The following is a 19260-nucleotide window of genomic DNA, read 5'->3' on the forward strand; positions in this document are numbered from 1 at the left end:
TTCTCACCACAACTTCATTGCATGGATTGCTTCTTGCATTGTCCAGCTCTGTGCATTTCCACCTTCCTCTATCTGTTTCATAACACATTTGTGATATTCTTTCCAATATGTATCAGATGGATCCATGTGTTTTTGAGGTCAGTTCTACAACTTGTGAACATGGCTGTGTTTCACGGAAACTGGAATAACAGGATATGGTTGTTGATAGGGATGTGCAGCCTAAATATTTCATTTAGTTTCCCATGTCATTTATGAGAATCTTCTTTTTGTTTGCTTTAAAAAAAGATTTTTGGTTCAAGAGTAATACTGTTAGTAGTGCACACTGTTTTGGAAAGAGCATGCACTCGTCTGAAAGAGTGTGCACTGTTGGGAAATAGTGTTCACTCTTTTGGAAGAGTGCATACTCTTTCCCAATAGTGTGCATATGTACACACTATTCACACATGTGTATTCTATCAGGAATGAGTACTCACTATTTCCCAATAGTGCACATATGTACTCACTATTCATGCATATGTATTCTATCAGGAAAGAGTGCATATTATTTCCCAATAGTGCACATATGTACTCACTATTCATGCATATGTATTCTATCAGGAATGAGTGCTCACTGTTTCCCAATAGTGCACACATGTATGCACTGTTCGCACATGTGTATTCTATTAAGAATGAGTACTCACTATTTCCCAATAGTGTACCTATGTGCTCACTATTCGCATATATGTATTCTGTCAGGAACATGTGCTCACTATTTTCCAATAGAGCACACTCTTCACAAACAGTGGCATTCATTCCCAATAATATGCACTCTTGTGGAAGGGTGCACACTATTTACAACATAGAAAATAAGGGGGTTCTGTTGCTTCACGCATAAAAATAATGGCATGAAACAACATGGGAAATGTCCTTTCAAACGAATGCACATCCCTAGTTCTTGATGTATGCAGAGGAATTATGTTATCTTTCAATTAGGAAAGCTAGATGTTCAGATTTAGAAGAACTAAGCCTGCTACAAATGTACAGACCTATGCAATTATGCCTGAGATACCAACATTTTGAGGCAGAGTAGTATTAAAATCATGCTCTTGTCATCAATAGTGCAAAGAGGAATTCAGTCACCAGAGCAGAACTGACTGAGCTCAAACAGAATCCTTAATCAATGAGAAGTCTGATCTTGCCAATGTACATTAGAATCCATCATAGACCACTTCCATTTTCACTTTAATTATCAGGCATTTGGAAGGCTCTAGTATTTCACTAGTGTTTTAGAGTAATTGTTGTTTTTCTGCCTCTCTCCATCCTTAGACTCTGGTCCACTCTTGCTAGTTATAGGAGAGTTCTTAGATCTCTGTTCTATTGTTTATATTTATGTTTATTATCAAACTTGATATACTGCCATTTCTGTCACACAGGTCAAAGTGGTTTACAAATTATAATATATAAAAGTATGAAAGGAACATCAATCAGAGATAAAAACAGGTAACTCAAACTGACGCACATCATTTCTAATGTTTGGAAAATAGAGGGCATTCAATTCTGGCACGTGTAGTGGACTTGCCTTCTGCAGAGAGTGTAAGGGAATTGCGTCTTCATGACCAATAGGTTTCGTATTTGATTCGTTTTAAAGAACCCCCATCTATGGTAATATTTTGCATCTTTCATAACAATACCTTCGTTTTTCTCTGGCTGGTGCATGACAGTCTAAATACTTCCTATTCTTGAAGGAAAAGTGACATCGCCATCAGTAATTGCAACAGGCCAAAACAGTGGTTTCCACTTAGAAGAATTGTCTATATGGACCAACTGTTTCCTGATTAGATGGATAAGAAGACCTACAGATGAAACTTCAAGGCCAATGTACTAAAATGTGTTACTAGAACCAGAGGCACTAATGTGTGTTAAATACCTAAAGAATTAAACACAAGTGGTTAATGTGCTTTAATAGTGCTTTTAATACATGAATACAAAACATATAGGGGAGGGGATTCTATAAATGGCACTCAAAAATGGGCACCAGAAAATATTGGTGTTATAAAAGGTGTGTATACTTTATAGAAGAGTGCTTAGTGTGATTCCTGCTCACAACCCTTGGCCCCAGATTTACACCTGCTGAAACCTGGTGTAAATCCTGTGGGCATGGAGACCTATTATTACACTGCACCCAACTTTTTGGAACACCCCTGACCCTCCTGTGGACACCCCACCTTTTGGGTTGCGCACTTTGGGATTTAGATACCCAGTGTTATAGAATAGTTCACAGGCAGATGTGCATGCAAATCCTAATTGGTGCCAATTAACGTCGGTAACTGGGTTGTCGGCATCCAATTATTGCTTGTTAATGGCTTGTTAGCCAATTGAGTTGTGCACGCTTCTCAGAAGAATGCCCAAATTTGGGCGCCATATAAAGAATCCAGGGGATACTGAAGAGATGGAAAAATGTGCTAAATAGTTCTTGGTGCAATGAAAACGTACACATGTTAAAATGTGTAAAATGTAACAGTGCATTGGCATCCTCAGGAAGATGCATTTATTTGCAGGCATCCTTTACCATCTGCATTAATTAAATTAGTTAATTGAGCAGAGATTTCTATTTCACTAATGCAGCACTAGCTTCCTCTCAGTGGAAAATATTTGCATATCATAAATCTTGACCATTAATACATGCATTGAACGTCTCATTAATGTGTATTAATAGCTGATATTTAGTACATTGGTCTTTGTGAAGAGGGGCTGCCAGAACACTCTCTTTAATGGTAGGAGTGGTCCAAGATATAGGAATAGGTGATATGGGCAACTGCCTAGGGCACCAAATGCTGCATGTGCCAAGTACTCAGTCCTAACAGGAACCTGCTTCACTTCCTTTAGGGCTGTCCTTCAGTGGCACTTTAAAGAGACACCACCGTGGCCTAACACCCTGCCCCTGTTTTTCAGTCTCCAGACCCCCCCCCCCCCCTCTTACCTTTGCAAGCTGCCCTCACCTTCCAGTCCTGCCTAGGGACATAAACATCTTAAATCTGGCCCTAGTTGGGAGAGATTTCTGCTTCAAAATATTTTGAAAATTCTATATGTAATATCTTTAAGAGGAGATTATTACTGAATGAGCTTTGCCTTTCCTGCTTATCCTGATCAGCTGCTACTGCTCCTTCCCTGTCTTTTCTCCTCTCTTCTTTTGTGATTTGCAGCCTGGATTTGAAACCTACCATTCTGCTTAGCTGTCTCATAGTCTTCCTTGCAGACCAGTCGCCCATCCTCCATGAGATAGAACTCATCACCCGTTGCCAGCTGACGACTGCAAATGATGCAAGCGAAGCAGTGAAGGTGATAGACAAAATCCTGCGCTTTCCGAACCACCTGGGTTGGGGGAATTCCTTGCTGACAGGCTGTGCATTTTGTGCCAAACCGCCTGGAAAAAAGCACAGTAGATACTCTGATAATGCCACTATGGGAATGAATAGATGATCAATCCCATCCCTGTTCCTTGAACAAGAAGATTTGCATTTTAAGATTGCAAGAGTTTCAGTAGTATTTCTATAAGGCTGGGAAGAAAACCATTTGAGACATGTTAGACCAGTCCTGATATATAATTCATAGTCTAATGCATTTTGGAATTTGCTTCTTAGTTTATCTCAGTAGACTACTTTTCCCAGCATTCACTAGGAGGCCAGCTCCAAAGTCAGAATCAAATTAAGGTGGTTTTAATCCCCCAGTTGTAGTTAATACAAAAGATGAGTATGAACCTCTTGTTTGGAGTGCAAGAATCAGGGCACATTTAGAATATACAGTACTTCTCAGAGACTGAAGGTCAGCTGAGTGTCTCTGCCTGCATAAAAGCTGGATTCACTGGCCATTAAAATAGTGGCTATATCGGTGAAACTCACTGCACACCAGGTCCATATTTTACCTGCATTAATACCAAGTTAATTACTGTCACCACTATCATGATGGATACTAAATTAATTCATCATTATAGAGTTCTTTCAAGGAAATAATGATACCTGGCTCAATCTGTGTTGGAGAGAGAGAGAGAGAGAGAGAGAGAGACTGCTTTCACAATCTGAAGCAAGAAACTAAAAAATATTACATATTCACAGAGGGGGGCAAGTCTGAGGTGCAGAGTGGGTGTTTGTTTCTGTTATAATCAGAATAAAATCTGTTTTACTGTTCTGGGATCTTGCCAGGTACTTGTGACCTGGATTGGCCATTGTTGGAAACAGGATACTGGGCCTGATGGACCTCGGATCTGTCCCAGTATTGCAATGCTTATTGTTTTATGTTTTACATTATCGCACGCTAACTGATTATCACAGGATTAGCATGTGGGCCCTTACCATCTACAAATTAGGTGTTGGTAAGGGCTCATGCGCTAACTTTTTTAATGGCCGCACACTAATTGCAACATTAGCTGGTCCATCAAGCCCAGAATCCTGTTTCCAACAGTGACCAATCCAGGTCACAAGTACCTGGCAAGAATCCAAAACAGTACAATACATTTTATGAGCTTATCTCAGAAATAAGCAGTGGGTTTTCCCCATCCATTTTAATAATGGCTTATGGACTTTTCTGTTAGGAAGCTAGCTAAACCTTTTTTTAAACCCTGCTAAGCTAACTACTTTTATCACATTCTTTGGCAACGAATTCAAGCATTTAATTACACGTTGAGTGAAGAAATAGTTTCTCCGAGACTGTCACTCACTGAATCCCAGACCAATCAATTTCTCTATTCAATCCCATCGGGTGCACTGTTTTCCATTCAAAGATAAATCTTTGCTCTTTGCGTTCTAATACGGGGGAGAACCTATTGGAGAAGTCTGAACATTGATGAATAGCAATTTTGTTGCAGGACTCAGTGGATCTAGTGGAATTGTCATATAAAATGTGAAGCTTGGACAACATTATGGTTCTATCATAACAGAACATTATTGGAGTATTGAAAATGGAAGGGTTTGGTTTTGTACATTTTACATAGTTATGTGCATGCCAGTATGAGTGTGGAACTATGAATGGATTGTATACTGAATATTTAAAAGAAGACTTAATAAAACATTGTTATGATTTGATTATTATATTATAGTGACTATTTATGAGAGAACATAAAACAAAATCTGAGAGTTATAACTGGTAAATTCAAATATCTGACAGGGCTGTCCCCATCATACTTTGGTGACTGCAGTGTCCTGGTGATGGTAATTGAAATGCTTCTATTGTTGTTTAAAACTATTATTCAGAAAAGTCATTTTTAAGAGCTAGAGATGTGCAATTGGATTCAAATTTGGAAATGTAAATTAGCTGTCCTTTTAAAGTGAGCTACCCAGACTGCTCTAAATTAAAATCTGCTGTGACATAGAAAGGCAAAGACATATGTAACACTAACAACTGTCAGAGGCAGACTTTAGCATAACATCCAGGAGCACAAATGTGAAATAGATACATATCTGCACTTAGGTAGACAGAGGCCTAGATCCGGAACATGTAACACTTGCACAAATACATTCACGTCACACGTATAATATATACATGTGGACATACCCTTGCAGACACACATGTACAAGGTTTCAGGTACCCTATACTATATTGTAATGTAATCAATATCAAACAAATCCCTGAAAGACCACTGAGCATTTAAGTACATCTCAGTCTGCAAAAAAAAGCAGTCTGGGCATACATTCCTCCTTGACTTTTCCAGATAGAGGAAGGCATCCTTTGAATTTGTTGCCACAGTGAATCTATGTGGACCACAAAGACTGTAAGGCCTAAAGGTTGCAGTGACATGTTTGATTTAGAATTGTTTTTATGACCATAATGTGAGGAACTCTGCAGTCTGAATAGCAAGAAGCACAGTGACAAATCTAAATGGCAATTCATTATTAAAAAAAGAAAAGAAAACCCTAAAACAGCAGAATGCACAGCAATCTGAAATAAATGATATTTGATATAATGGGAGAAAAGATATCATATGGCCAGCATAATAGCTGTACTGCCAACTAGCTATTCAGTTAATATAATTGTTGACTTGCTTCAGTCATAGATCATAAAAACTCCCAATTTACTCTTTTTGTAATTTTTATAATGTGCAAAATTGCACTCTCAACTTGTGCAAAATCACAAAGTGAAAATCTTGGGACTTTCATATATATTTCATCTTACAGAGTCTTGGATTATGTGAATGAGGCTGAATAATTGTGGCAGCAGTCTTCATTCTCCCCTGAAGAAGCCTTTCGGTGAAATAGAGATCCCCGTTATGTTGTTGAAAGAATGGCCATCTATTAAGATTTATTCAAGACCGTGTCTTTGTGATTTTGCACAAGTTGAGATTGCTATTTTCTACATTATAAAAATTATAAAAAGAGTAAATTGGGAGTTTTTAAGAGTAGTGTGGTTGCTATGTTAGTTTGCTTGGATACAAAGAAATAAAACTCCACAATAAGTTGAAAGTGACTTTTATAGGTCCTACATTATTACATTTCTGATTTGCTTTTGAAAGCTATGCTTCCTTCATTGGGTCAATGGAAAAGCCGATGAAGAGAGCACAGCTGTTGAAAGGTTTATTACAGTGGTGACCTATAGCTAAAATGTCAAGTGACCCCCTTCTGATTACTTACAGAGCTTGGGATGGGGCCTGAGCCCTGGTGATGGGCGTTTGGGTGGGGTCAGACATAGCTTGTGCCTGCATAGGCTGAAGAGTCATGGGAAGTCAGGAGTAGAATTTGGGTGAAATGAGACCTGGATATGGAACTTGCAAATAGCAAGAGCTAGAGTGAAACCAGCCAAGGCCAGTGCAAGAGTAAAAGGAAGCCTAGACAAACCTTCAGTTTTACACCCCCTCAATCATCTTTTAGGCTCATAGGCCTTGTCCCCCACCAAGATTTCCATAATTAAACTAAAAAATCATGATCACCTCAATACCACCCCTTCTAAAATGATCCAGTAAAAATGCATAGAAGTGTAAAAGTATATGCGTATGGTCATCATGGCCACAGCCATGTCCCACGTCCCAGCTTACCTCCCACTGGCGGTGGGCATCAGGGGCAGGCAGTTCATTCCAGGGCTACAGGCTGCCTTCTCTGTATGGTGGGCTGCCTGCACTGCTGCTTTTAGCCCTGCCAGCCATACAGGCCACTCCATCACTGCTCCCTCTGTTGCCAGCCAATGGTGGTTCTTCTAGGCGAGCATGTGCATTGTGGGACAGAATTTAAAGGGCCAGTGGTGAGAGGACCATCTGAATGCCCGAAGATGACATCATGAGCTGGGGCTTATTTACGGAACCTTGGCATTTTCATGGTGTGCCTTTGCAACAGGTATTCTGGCTTTTGCATGCTATGAGTTGCAGCCTGTCTGCCCTTGTTTCAGTCCATCTCTCCAGCCTGCCTACTCTTGTTCCTGTTCATCTCTCCAGCCTGCCTGCCCTTGTTCCAGTCTATGTCTCCAGTCAGCCTGTCCTTGTTCCTGCTCTCTTCCTCAGAATGTCTTCTCAGCTCAGACCTCAGCTCAGGCTCCTCGATTCCTCTGGACTTGGCCAGTCCTGATCCTAGCCTCATGTAATGCCTCAATGGGTGGTGGTAAGTGCTCCCCCCCCCCCCCCCAAATAGCCACAGAGCAAGTGGTTCACTTTCCGCATGGCCATTTCTTTTTCAGCAAAAAAGTCAGCCTTTTAACTGCTGCGGTAACAGGGGGCCTCAGCGCATGTCAAAAGTACGCACTGACGCTAGTGCAGACTCCCTTTACCACAGCTTAGTAAAAGTACCCCTTAATGCCCTTGATTGCTGGAAAAGCAAAGGAGAGCAGTTTATAGTCCTACTCCTAGAGGAAGCTGAAAATTCATGTGAGATAATAGGTATTCAGGACAATCACCATTTAGAACATGAAACAATATGCAAGGAAATTTAAATAGAATCCTGTTCTCAATCAGGAGCCAATGAAGCTCCCTATAAAATTTAGAAATTTTATCCTGTTTGCACAGAGTAAAAAAATCAGTCTGCAATTGTTGCAGGGTATACCTAGGAGCACCAAGGTATATCAAATTGCAATAATCTAATTTTGACAAAAGTAAAGATTGAACGAGAAGTCTAAGCTGCTCAATCTTGAAAACAAATTTCTGATTCTTTTTCATTTTCTCATTAGAAAAAAGGAGCTTTTAACCAGAGAATTAACCTGAGGTTCTAATGAGAGGGATTGATTGATTTTGATGACAGGGGAGAGAGGATATTTAACTTGATCTATAAGCATATGATTAATCTGCAGATCAGGATTATTGTCCATTTAGATTTCAGCAAAGCTGTTGACATCTGAACAGGCAACTTATAAATAAATTGAACGCCCTTGATATGGGCCCTAAACCTAAAGTGACTGACTAGGTTAGAAACAGGTTGAGTGGGAAGCAACAAGCTGTAGTGGTAAATGGTGTTTCCTGTTTACTCAGAGGATAAGGGCATTAACTGGTGAGTCAAAGAATTATTCCTTGATCCAGTTCTTTCTAACATTTTTTACAAGCAATATTGTAGAAGGGCTGTTCTGTAAGTTTTGCCTCTTTGTGGATGATACCAATATCTGCAGTAGGTGTAAAAAAATGAGGCGAGATCTAGTGAAAATTGAAGAATGATCTAGAACATGGCAGCTAAGATTTAATGCTATAAAATACAGTCATGCATTTGGGCTATAACCCCCCCCCCAAAAAAAAACAAACAAACAAGGGAGCATATAGTATGGGGGTGAAGTACTTCTGTGCCCAAAAGAAGAACAGAACCTGAAGGTGATTGTATTTGATAACCTTAAGGTAGTAAAACAGGTAGAAAAGAAAATGGCAAAAGCCAGAAGGATGCTTGGCATAACGAAAGGAATGGCCGGCAGGAAAAAGGAAGTGATAGTAAAGTCAGAGGGAGGCTATTAAAATGGTCAGTGGTCTTCATCATACAGGGAAAGATAAAGATCTCAATATGCATACTTTTGAAGGAGAGGGGAGATATGATAGAGATATTTAAATAGCTCTGTGGTATAAAAGCACAGGAGGTGGGCTTCTTTCATTTGAAAGGAATTACTGGAATGAGAAGGTGTAGGATGAAGGTGAAAGGAGACAGGAATTATCTAAGAGAATATTTCTGTACGGTAAGGCTGGTGGATGCCTGGCCTCCAACACTCATACAGTTCAGTGTAAGCAATACCAAACGTTCTAGCACTCTTACACAGTTCAACGAACAGTACTAATGGTGCAGTACTCTTATACAGTTTGGTTCCTTGATTCCCGCACATACACAGTAATTACATCTCCTCATCGCTTGCTCCAGACATATGCTATCACTTATTCTCAGGGTTTACCTCAGCCAACTCTCAATGACTCAAATCCAGTCAATCAATCACACTCTGGTCTCCAGCGCTTCTCTTCCAAACGCTTCTTTTGGCTACGTTTCTCTGTGCAAAGGACCCGGCTCCTCCTGGGATTTCTCCTCCTGGGACCTCTCTCATCTGCTCTGTCCTGTGTATTGGGAAGCCATTCCTTCCTGAACAGGCAGCCTCACTTCCTCATAATGGATCTTGCCATAGTAGTTCTACAGTTCAGCCAGGGACAGAGCAGGTCCAGCACCCCCTGCTGCAGGATGGCTGAAATGCAATTCCCCACAGAGAATATATCTAGGGACATCTGCACTAAGTCCCTCACTGCCCCACAAACACATTAAAAAAATGCACTTAAGTGAAAGTAGAAAAGTTATTGCCTAATATAGTACTTTTTGAGTAAACCGTAAAAGTACCATAACTACAATGAATGCAACTATTGTTAACTTTTTTGTCCCAACAACTTTAAATGATAAGTAGTAGTAGTAGTAGTATTGCTCAATTGAATCCACACACTACAACTCCCCCTACTGCCGCAGCTGTTGCTCCCCTCCTGCACACTACAGACCCACGAGCCTCAGAGGGTCCTCCCTGGTACTGCCTTGAAGGACTCTGGTGGTCTAGTAGCTTCTTTGAGGGCAGGAAAGAACCCCCACTCTTTCTTGCCCACTACCGCTACTCTGCCCAACACTGCTGCATTTTGAAAATGGGTGCTGAGACTTCCTAAGGTAGTCTTGCGGGTCTCGGCAGCAATTTTTAAAACCCAGCGACGCCAGGCAGAATAGCAACAGCGGGCAGGAAAGAGTGTTGTCCTTTCCCTTCAATGTTGGACCCGAGGGCTGTAGTGTGCGGTGGGGGGGGGGGGGGAGCCTCTGGACCTCCTACAGCCTCTGGGCCCTCAGGTGCTGCCCAGTTGCCCGAATGATCAGTTCACTCCTGGAAAGAGGCATAGAAGGAGTGAGTATGGTCAATCCTGGAGAGGCTTTAGGAGTCTAGATCCAAAATTTTTTCTTTTTCCCTTTATTTGTTTTTAAATATAAGCAAGCAACAAATAAAGGGAAAAAAACAAAACGAAACAAAATAACATTCAGTGCACACCACCGGAAAAATGTGGAGAAATGGTAAGATATTGGTGATCTAAAGACAAACTGGAGCTGGGAGATGAGAGATTTATGGAATCAGAGGGTTTGCTTTTGTGCTGACGCTCTCCAGTCTCAACTCTTTGGAACAGATGTGTTTGATGCTGACAAAGTGATTAACAGACAAATCTTTAGTCCAATTTGGTCATATGAGGAGGGCAGGTTAGGGTAAGAGAACATAAAGAGTATTAGAGAGATTTGGGTCTCTAAAAAGGTTAAATACCCACAAAAAAAATCCTCCTTGTAGTACTCCAACCAAAGTTTAAAATAACAAAATTGTCTTTATTTAAATGTTTGAACTGGAACTATTAAGAAGATTTTAGGGAAAATAATGTTAAAATATATAGCTGCATGTTTTCATCTTTTCATTGATTAAATCTATCTCTGCGTGTCTGTCTTTTCGTCTATAATCTTACACTTTTGTATTTGTCTTGGAGATTACATATTATGCCATCTGTCAGCAATAGTGAGTGATTCCCCTGTTTATGCTTAAATTTGACATATGGTGATATTCACATGGGCTCCTAAAACCATAGTGTCTGTAGTATATCATTTGGAAGGTTTTGCTGTATGGCCAGGTGGAACCACATCACTATTCCAAAATGAGTGCAAAGCTGCAGCACTGACACAGGCACTATGATCCTCAACATAACAGAGAGTACACTCATTTCTGATTATAGTGACTCTTCTTAAGGGGTGAGACCTCATTTGGAGTTCTATGTACAGTTTTGGAGACCACACTTTCATAAGAATAGCCATACTGGGTCAGACTAAAGGATCATCTAGCCCAGTATCCTGTTTCCAACAGTGGCCAAGCCAGGTCACAAGTACCTGACAGAAACCCAAATGGTTGGAACTGATTCAAAGGGCAGCTATTAATATGGTTAATGTTCTTCATCATAAAACATATCTACCCTTGAGAAAAAGAAGAAGAGAGACAAGATATAAATGCACAATGGGCCTCTTTCAATGGAAAACATGCTTTGGAATGAGGGAGTCATAAGGGTGAAAGGACATAGATTCAGGAATAATATTTTTCATACAGAAAAGGTGAAGGATATATGAAACAGCTTCACAATGGAGCATAGCTGCTGAGGCGGGGGGGGGGGCAAAATTCCCCAGGCCTCCGGGGGGGGGGGGGGGGGCCCGCGCAGGGGTCTCTCTCTTTTCCTGCTCCTGATGGGACCCAGATGATCACGTCCCGACAGGAGCAGGAGAGAGAAAACTCTGGCACCGGGACCCCCTTGCACTGCCTGCCTAGCAGCTGCTGAGGCCCTCAGTCCGCGCATGCTCAGTTTTGAGACTGAGCATGTGCGACCTGAGAAAAGCAGCTGCAGGGGCAGGCAATGTTGGGCAGAGGAAGGAGCCATGCTGCCTGCAGCTGGTGGGGCTAGCCAAGGTACTTTGGGTGGGCGGGCGGGCGGGAGGGAGGGGGGTGGTGGCGGCGGTACCGATCTGGGGGGGGGGGGCAGCAGTGGTGATGACAATTCTGCCCTGGGCCCGGCGGCAGCGCTGCCCTGGGTTTGGCTCAGTCTCACGGCGGCCCTGAATGGGAGTGGTGGAGATGAGAGGAGTCATAGGTGGTTGGTGACTCAGATGTTTGGGGAGGCTAAGCTGAGGTAGGGTTGGGAAAGGGTGGTGCAAATTTAAGTCCTTGGGTGGCAACAACTTTGTTAGCAGTATAGGGATAGTGGGGACACTTTGGACACAGCAGAGAAGGACCCCTTCATAGTGTTCTTCTGGTGCACTTGTACCAGCTGCCTCCCCCCTATTCCCTCTGTTACTGATAGTAATATGTACACTGAACACACTCCAGGGAATTATGTGCCAAAGTAGATCATATTAAACTGAACAATATTTTCAGCATTCAGGAAATATACACCAGCACTTTAACACTTGGCTCCCAGTCAGCCATAGCTCCCCAATCCATTATCTTTATCATGTAAACAGCGATGTTCAATAGCAGTGTAACAGAAATTCTGTGGTTACTGGCAATGATAAAATCAATGTTTTTGGTGGATTACCAAATGGCCACCAGGTTTTAGTTCATTGTGGAATTACCAAACATGTTTGTATTATGTATTATCTGTATTAGCCGTACCTAATAGAGCAGTGGGCTGAGAACCAGAAAAGCCAGGGTTCAAATCCACCTGCCACTCCTTCAGATCTTGGACAAGTCACTTAACCCTCCATTACCTCAGGTATAAACTTTGACTGTAAGCCCTTCAGAGACCGGAAAATACTTAGTGTACCTGAATGTAACTTACATTGAGCTACAATTGAGAATGTTGTGAGCTAAATCCAAAATCTAGTTTTAGGAATATTCTGAATTAATACAAAACCTTTAAAAAGTCACTTAGAACCTACAAAGCAAATCTAACATACCATAATATTCTGTGAACCACTTAGACTATTAGATTATATGATATATAAATTTGTAAATAAATAAATAAAATAATAGTACTAACTTCCTGAAGTCACACAACAAGGGCCAACCTATCAAAAGGTAGCACCAAAAACATTGTAGTGGGCAATAAAACATCAATACACATATTGGGAAAACTAAACAAACCAGATTAGTATGGATCTATTCTATACAGACATTCAATGCTAACACAATACCTGGCTTTTTTCCCCATAAAACCAGAGACAGACCTTCACTAAGGGCTCCTTTAACAAAGCCGTGATTCTGGCGTGACAAATGTGACGAAGCCCATTCAGTTCCTATGGGCTTTGTCACATTTGTCATGCTGGAATCACTAGTGCAGCTTTGTAAAAGGAGCCCTAAGTATAGAATAAGTAACCACAAATAAAAATAGAAATATGTAGAAAAAAATTAAACTGAAACCCCAAGATACCAGACTCTGCGTACAGTGCAACACCAGATAAATAGAAAGTGATATTTGTCCCTCTATGTTATGCAAAATATAAATTTAACAGATGCACATTTCCAAAGCTGACACATTCCACTCCCTAAATTAAAAATAAATAAATAAGAATATATAATAAGGTGATATCTTTTTATTGGACTAATTTAATGCATTTTTTTATTAGCTTTTTGGAGTTTACTGACCTGAGGAAGGAGATTTTGGACTCTGAAAGATAGTAAAAAATGTATTTAGTCCAATAAAAAGTTATCACTTTATTTTCCATTTTTTCTTTTTATTTATTAACCTTTAAAGTGGACTAACACAGCTACCACACAATTTCATCCTACATTAAAAATAACATTATTTTTTCTACTTTTGTTGCCTGGCCATTTAATTTTTCTAATTGTGTAAGTTGTTGTGTCTGGATTATGTTTTCCTGTTTCCTCTTAACTCTTCCATGATCATTTTTCCATTTGTCATTTTTCTCTCTTTTCACGTCTTCTTAACCTGTTCCACTATATCCATCTCCAACACTGATATTTTCCTTTCTGCTTTTCTTCCATTTTTCTTCCCTTTGTCCAGTCAGATTTAATTCAGTCTTACTATCCAGTCTTCATTGTCCCTTTTTCATTTTTACTGCATCTACCTAGTGCTTTCTATCTCTTTCCTTCACCCAGACCCTCCCATTCTGCTTCTCTTATTCCCCAGTCTTTTGCTAACTCCTCTCTAGCCATGCAGTATTTCCTTAATCTCTCTCTCTCTCTCTCTCTCTCTCCCTCCCCTCAGCCTTGCAATATGTGTGTGTGTGTGTGTATGGGTCTCTCTTCCCCCCTGGCAATCAGCATCTCCCCTCTATGGGGGTCTTTTACTAAAGCTTAGCTCGAGTTATCAGTACCAGGGCCCATTTTATTCCTATGGGCTCTGCTACAGATAACTTGAGTTAAGCTTTAGTAAAAGATCCCCTATGTTTGTATCTCTCCCCCCATCAACCATCCAGGATGTGTCTCTATCACTCCCCCCCCCCCTGTGCAGGATCTGCCTCTGTCTCTCTCTCCCCGCCATCCATTGAAGATCTGTCTCTATCTCTACCCCCCCCCCCCCCCCAGCCATCCAGGATCCCCTCTCTCTCTCTCTCCAACCCCTGCAATCCAGGAACTCCTGCCTCTCTCTGCTTGTCATTCAGCATCTCCTCTCTGTTTCTCCCACTCCCATCCAGGATCTTCTTTTTCTCTTTTCACTTGTCATTCAACATCTCCTCCCTGTTTTTCTCCACCCCCCCCCCCCCACCATTCAACATCACCCCTCTCTCTCTTGAGCCTCCTCACCATCCAACATCACCCCTCTGTCTCTCCCACCCCCCCCCCACCATCCAACATCACCTCTCTCTTTCTTCCCCATCCATCACCCCTCTCTTTCTTAACTCCATTCAAACATCACTCCTGTCTTTCTTTACTCCATCCATCACCCCTATCTTTCTCCCCCAACCATCCAGCATCACCTTTCTCTCTCTCTTCTCCCACCATCGCCCCCACGTCTCTCACTCTCTCTCTTCCCCCTAACACTAACCAGCTGTACCCCTCTGCCTCTTCCCTCCCCATCCTCCCATCTCTTTCTTTCTTCCCATTCCTCACCTCCAGTATCACCCTATCTCTCTTTTTCTTTCCTCTCCACCCACTCATTCCTGGTCACTCACTTACCCATGGATACCTTCACCCAATGGCAAGAAGAAAAAGAACCCAGTATTGCTACAAAGACATATATCACTTCTTTTACTTGAAACGAGGAAAAGCCCTCAATACACCCAAACACTTACTTGGATTTTAGTGTATTTAACTGGGGTTGTAGTGTTCATCATCGGTCTAAAAACCTAGTGGTATTTCTTTTATTTTTTCAATTTAATTTTCATTTATTAATTTTTAATCCTTGATTTAAAAACATATATTCTTCCTATTTCTTTTCTTCTTACTTTTTCACAGAAGACAGCATTCCCTTATTACTCATTTGGTAATGACTATGCATTAAACTTATTTGATAAACACAAAAAGTTGAGCACTTAGCTATCACCCGACGGTGGCCAGATCCCTTTCACTTCATCGGCTTCTTCAGGGACTGTGCATCGACATGTAAGGATTTCAAAGAATGGTGTCATTCATTATAATGATCACATTGTATCCTGTACGTTGCACTCAGCAACATGTCGGAATTAAATTGAAAAAATAAAAGAAATACTACAAGGTTTTTAGACCGATGATGAACACTACAACCTCAGTTAAAGACGCTAAAATCCAAGTAAGCATTTGGGTGTATTGAGGTCTTTTCCTCGTTTCAAGTAAAAGAAGTGATATATGTCTTTGTAGCAATACTGGACTCTTCAATATTTTGTCTAAATTGATTTTTTAGAGCCACAGTTATCTTTTTCATTCTTTTGATACTGAGCAAGAAAAAGAAACCATAAGTTCCCCCTCTCTGCCACCCATTGGCTCACTCACTTGCTTCCTTCCCAACCCGCAGCCTCCTTGACTTGGTGGCTACAAATAAACAGGAACCATGCATGTGGCCATAGAGATGTATGCACCACTGCTGGCTCTGCTGGTCTCACCTCCTATGATGTAACTTCTTAATCAAAGGGAACTGCAGAGCCACCAGTGGCCTGCACAGCGCTATGGCCCAGTGCATGGTTCCTGTTTATTTATAGCCACCGATTTAGGGAGGCTGCAGGTTGAGCAGGCAGGCAAGCAAGTGAGTGCATGGGTGAGTAACAGCAGGGAAGGGAAGCTTGAAGTTTCTTTTTGTTGTTGCCACTGCAGACTCAGTGCCCTGGGAGGTGAGCAAATGGTGACAGGGAGGAGGGGAAGTTTTAGGTTGGCCTGGTAAGGCTTAGCTTCCGCAAGCCTCTTATATGGGGCACCTATGAGGACAATATCTGAATTCAAAAAAAGCATGGGACAAACAGGATCTCTGAAGGAGAAGGGATTTGAAGAGCTGAGCAGTTGGTGTGGATGAGTGGACTGGATGGATCGCATGCTCTGCATCCAGTCATTTTTCTAGTAAGAGACCCCAGCCCTCACAATTTCTATCTTCAGATCTGGTAGATAATGTAAGTTGCTATACCTTATATATATATATATATATATATATATATACACACCTTATAGCTGCTTATTTTAGTCAATAAAATTAATATGTTCCTAGCAAGGAATGACCTGTGTTGTATCATTCCCCAATTAGGAGGACTGTGCACTTACTTGAAGAAGTCTTCTTTGCAGTAGACACTGCCTGCTCGGGAGAAGCACCTCTCGGCCAGCTGAATTTGGCAGTCAGCACACTTGAGGCAGGAGCTATGCCAGTGTCTGTCTAGAACTTTCAAGATGAACTTGTCCAGGATGTGCTGGTTGCAGCCTCCACACTGGGGGGTCTCTGGAGAGAGAAATCAAGGTCAGAAAGGAGCAAGAGAAAACAGAGACAAGCGAGAGAGATAAGAGCATGAGAAAGTTTAAATATTTCTCAAAATTAAACATGCACATAAATGTATCTAATCAAACAAAAGAATATTTCAACATTTTATCTTATTGTTTGCAGATTTTAACTGCTCATCCAAAATAAAATGGTTCAGTGTATTATACAATAAAATCCAACAAAAAATGTAATAAAACAGTCAACCAAACAATAAAGACAATTTGAAATGCAAATAAAACAATCAAATAAACACACAGCCACACATTCAAAAATATTGCCACTTTATGTATTTATTGGGATTTATAAACCGCCTTTATAAAAAAATTCACCCAAGGTGGTGTACAGTGCAGAACAATCCATCAATACCACAATGATCACACATCTTTTCAAAGCAGATGAAATGCTGTATGGGCGACCTGAGAATGGGTCTTAGACCATGCTCCTGATCCTTGGACTGGAAAGGGCCAGGAATGCTGCAGAGTCAGCACTCATAGCCCTCTGGAGCGTCACAAGGAGGAGGGTGTCCCAATTATTGACAAATTACTCTAATATTCAAACCTCCACCCAAGAAGCATAAACAGCAGTAGAAAATATGAAAACCAGCAGAAAAGCGCTTCAGTTAGGAGAAAACAGCCTCAATGAGCCCAGACTCGGTAACTTTAGTCTGCTAAATGGCTCTATTCTTATCATCGGCATAAAAAAACCTCTTATTGAAAATTGCTTATTGTACAAATCCAAATGTAGTGGCTATCTGAAGAGCACACTCATACTGGAATGATGAAACATGCATGACAGAGAACTGTCAGTGCAATGGATGGATAAGATGGAAGAGAGAATTTAAAGTGGGGAGAAACTGGGGACAGTAGTTATGAATGGCAATTCATGGTGCCATAGTCAAAACTGGGGCTGCTGCCACTTGAACCAGAAGCTCAGAAGAGCAGGTGGCAGCACTGGGCACCAGGGTTAGAATTAGGGCAGAGCAACTGTGGGCCTTGCATTTTAAATGATATTTTCAGCACTGTTTAGAAAGAGGAAGATCAGAATGGTCATGTTTTAGAGGGCACACTTCCTGCTGCCTGTCGCAAGTCCCAATCAACCACATTCTATCGCTCCTGGAAAAAAATATATTAAAGATAGAGACAAGGGAACATACTGCCTTGGGAATGGAGACCAGCAGTCTACTGACCACAGGAGGGGTGAGATATACAGTTCCAGAACATGCTAGGAGAACTGAACTTGACTTGAGTTATGAAGGAGGCTTAACTTTAGGTAGTCATGAGGGCTCAGAAACCAACAAAGCAGCTGTATCCAAGTACTGTACTTAAAAAAAGAATAACGCTTAAATAGCTCCTGAAATGTATCATTTGGGATCAGTCAGCTCTTGAGTTTAAAAGAGGATTCTAGGGTGGAGTTATTTTTTCACTAACTTGTGCTGTTGTAACACAGGTCCCATTTTATGCAAGGAAACCTAGTTACTAATAACTGGGGTTAACAGTAAATGTCTTTAAGGTAGCTCACATTGACAACGTCCCCACTCTGTGTCTTGATTCATTGCCCCCTGGGTTCTATAAATTTGTGTGCCCAATTGCATGCTTATCTTAATTGTTAAAGTAGGCACTAATTGGCCATAAGTACCAATAATAGCCCTTAAGTGGCATTAATTGGTGTTAATTGGCACTAATTTATAGTTATGCACATAACTGCATTCAGTGCTACTCTATAAACCTAGTGCCTAAATGCTGTAGCACGGAAATACAAAGGGGGTGTGCCAATGGGTAGGTCATGGGCGTGTCTTGCAGTGCACATGTAAATTATAGAATACTATCACTTATGCATGCAAATGCCAACTTAAGATGAGACCATTTACACCAGCCTTTTACATGGTGTAAGTGCTCACTCTAAAGTACGGTGCGGCATGCTGTCTTAAGCTCTATTCTGTTACAGTACTTACCTGCATATTATTATTATAGAATTGATATTTAAGAACATAAGAACATAACATAAGAATAGCCATACTGGGTCAGTCCAATGGTCCATCTAGCCCAGTATCCTGTTTCCAACAGTGGCTAATCCAGGTCACAAGTACCTGGCAGAAACTCAAATAGTAGCAACATTCCGTGATAACAAGCCCAGGGCACTCAGTGGCTTCCCCCATGTCTATCTCAATAGCAGACTATGGACTTTTCCTCCAGGAACTTGTCCAAACCTTTTTTAAACCCACTAACCGCTGTTATCACATCTTCTGGCAAAGAATTCCAGTGCATAACTGTTCTTTGAGAGGAAAAATATTTCCTCCAATTTGTTTTAGAAATATTTCCATGTAATTTCATTGTGTGTCGCCTGGTCTCTGTACTTCTTGAAAGAGTGAAAAATTGATTCATTTCTACCTGTTCTACACCACTCAGGATTTTATAGACCTCAATCATATTCCCCCTCAGCTATCTCTTTTCCCAATTGAAAAGCCCTAACCT

The 19260-nt window shown here is 41.1% G+C and overlaps 1 protein-coding gene across 1 annotated transcript in view; it reads right to left on the reverse strand.

Annotated features, from left to right (window-relative positions):
• LHX4 (LIM homeobox 4) overlaps nucleotides 1-19260 on the reverse strand; it is a 122877-nt gene that overhangs the window by 21180 nt on the left and 82437 nt on the right. The window contains 2 exon segments of the mRNA XM_030206946.1: nucleotides 3201-3403; nucleotides 16579-16750. Coding sequence (XP_030062806.1) covers nucleotides 3201-3403; nucleotides 16579-16750 — 375 coding nt within the window.

Source organism: Microcaecilia unicolor, chromosome 6 (assembly GCF_901765095.1).
Source record: "Microcaecilia unicolor chromosome 6, aMicUni1.1, whole genome shotgun sequence".
Classification (NCBI taxonomy): Eukaryota; Metazoa; Chordata; class Amphibia; order Gymnophiona; family Siphonopidae; genus Microcaecilia; species Microcaecilia unicolor.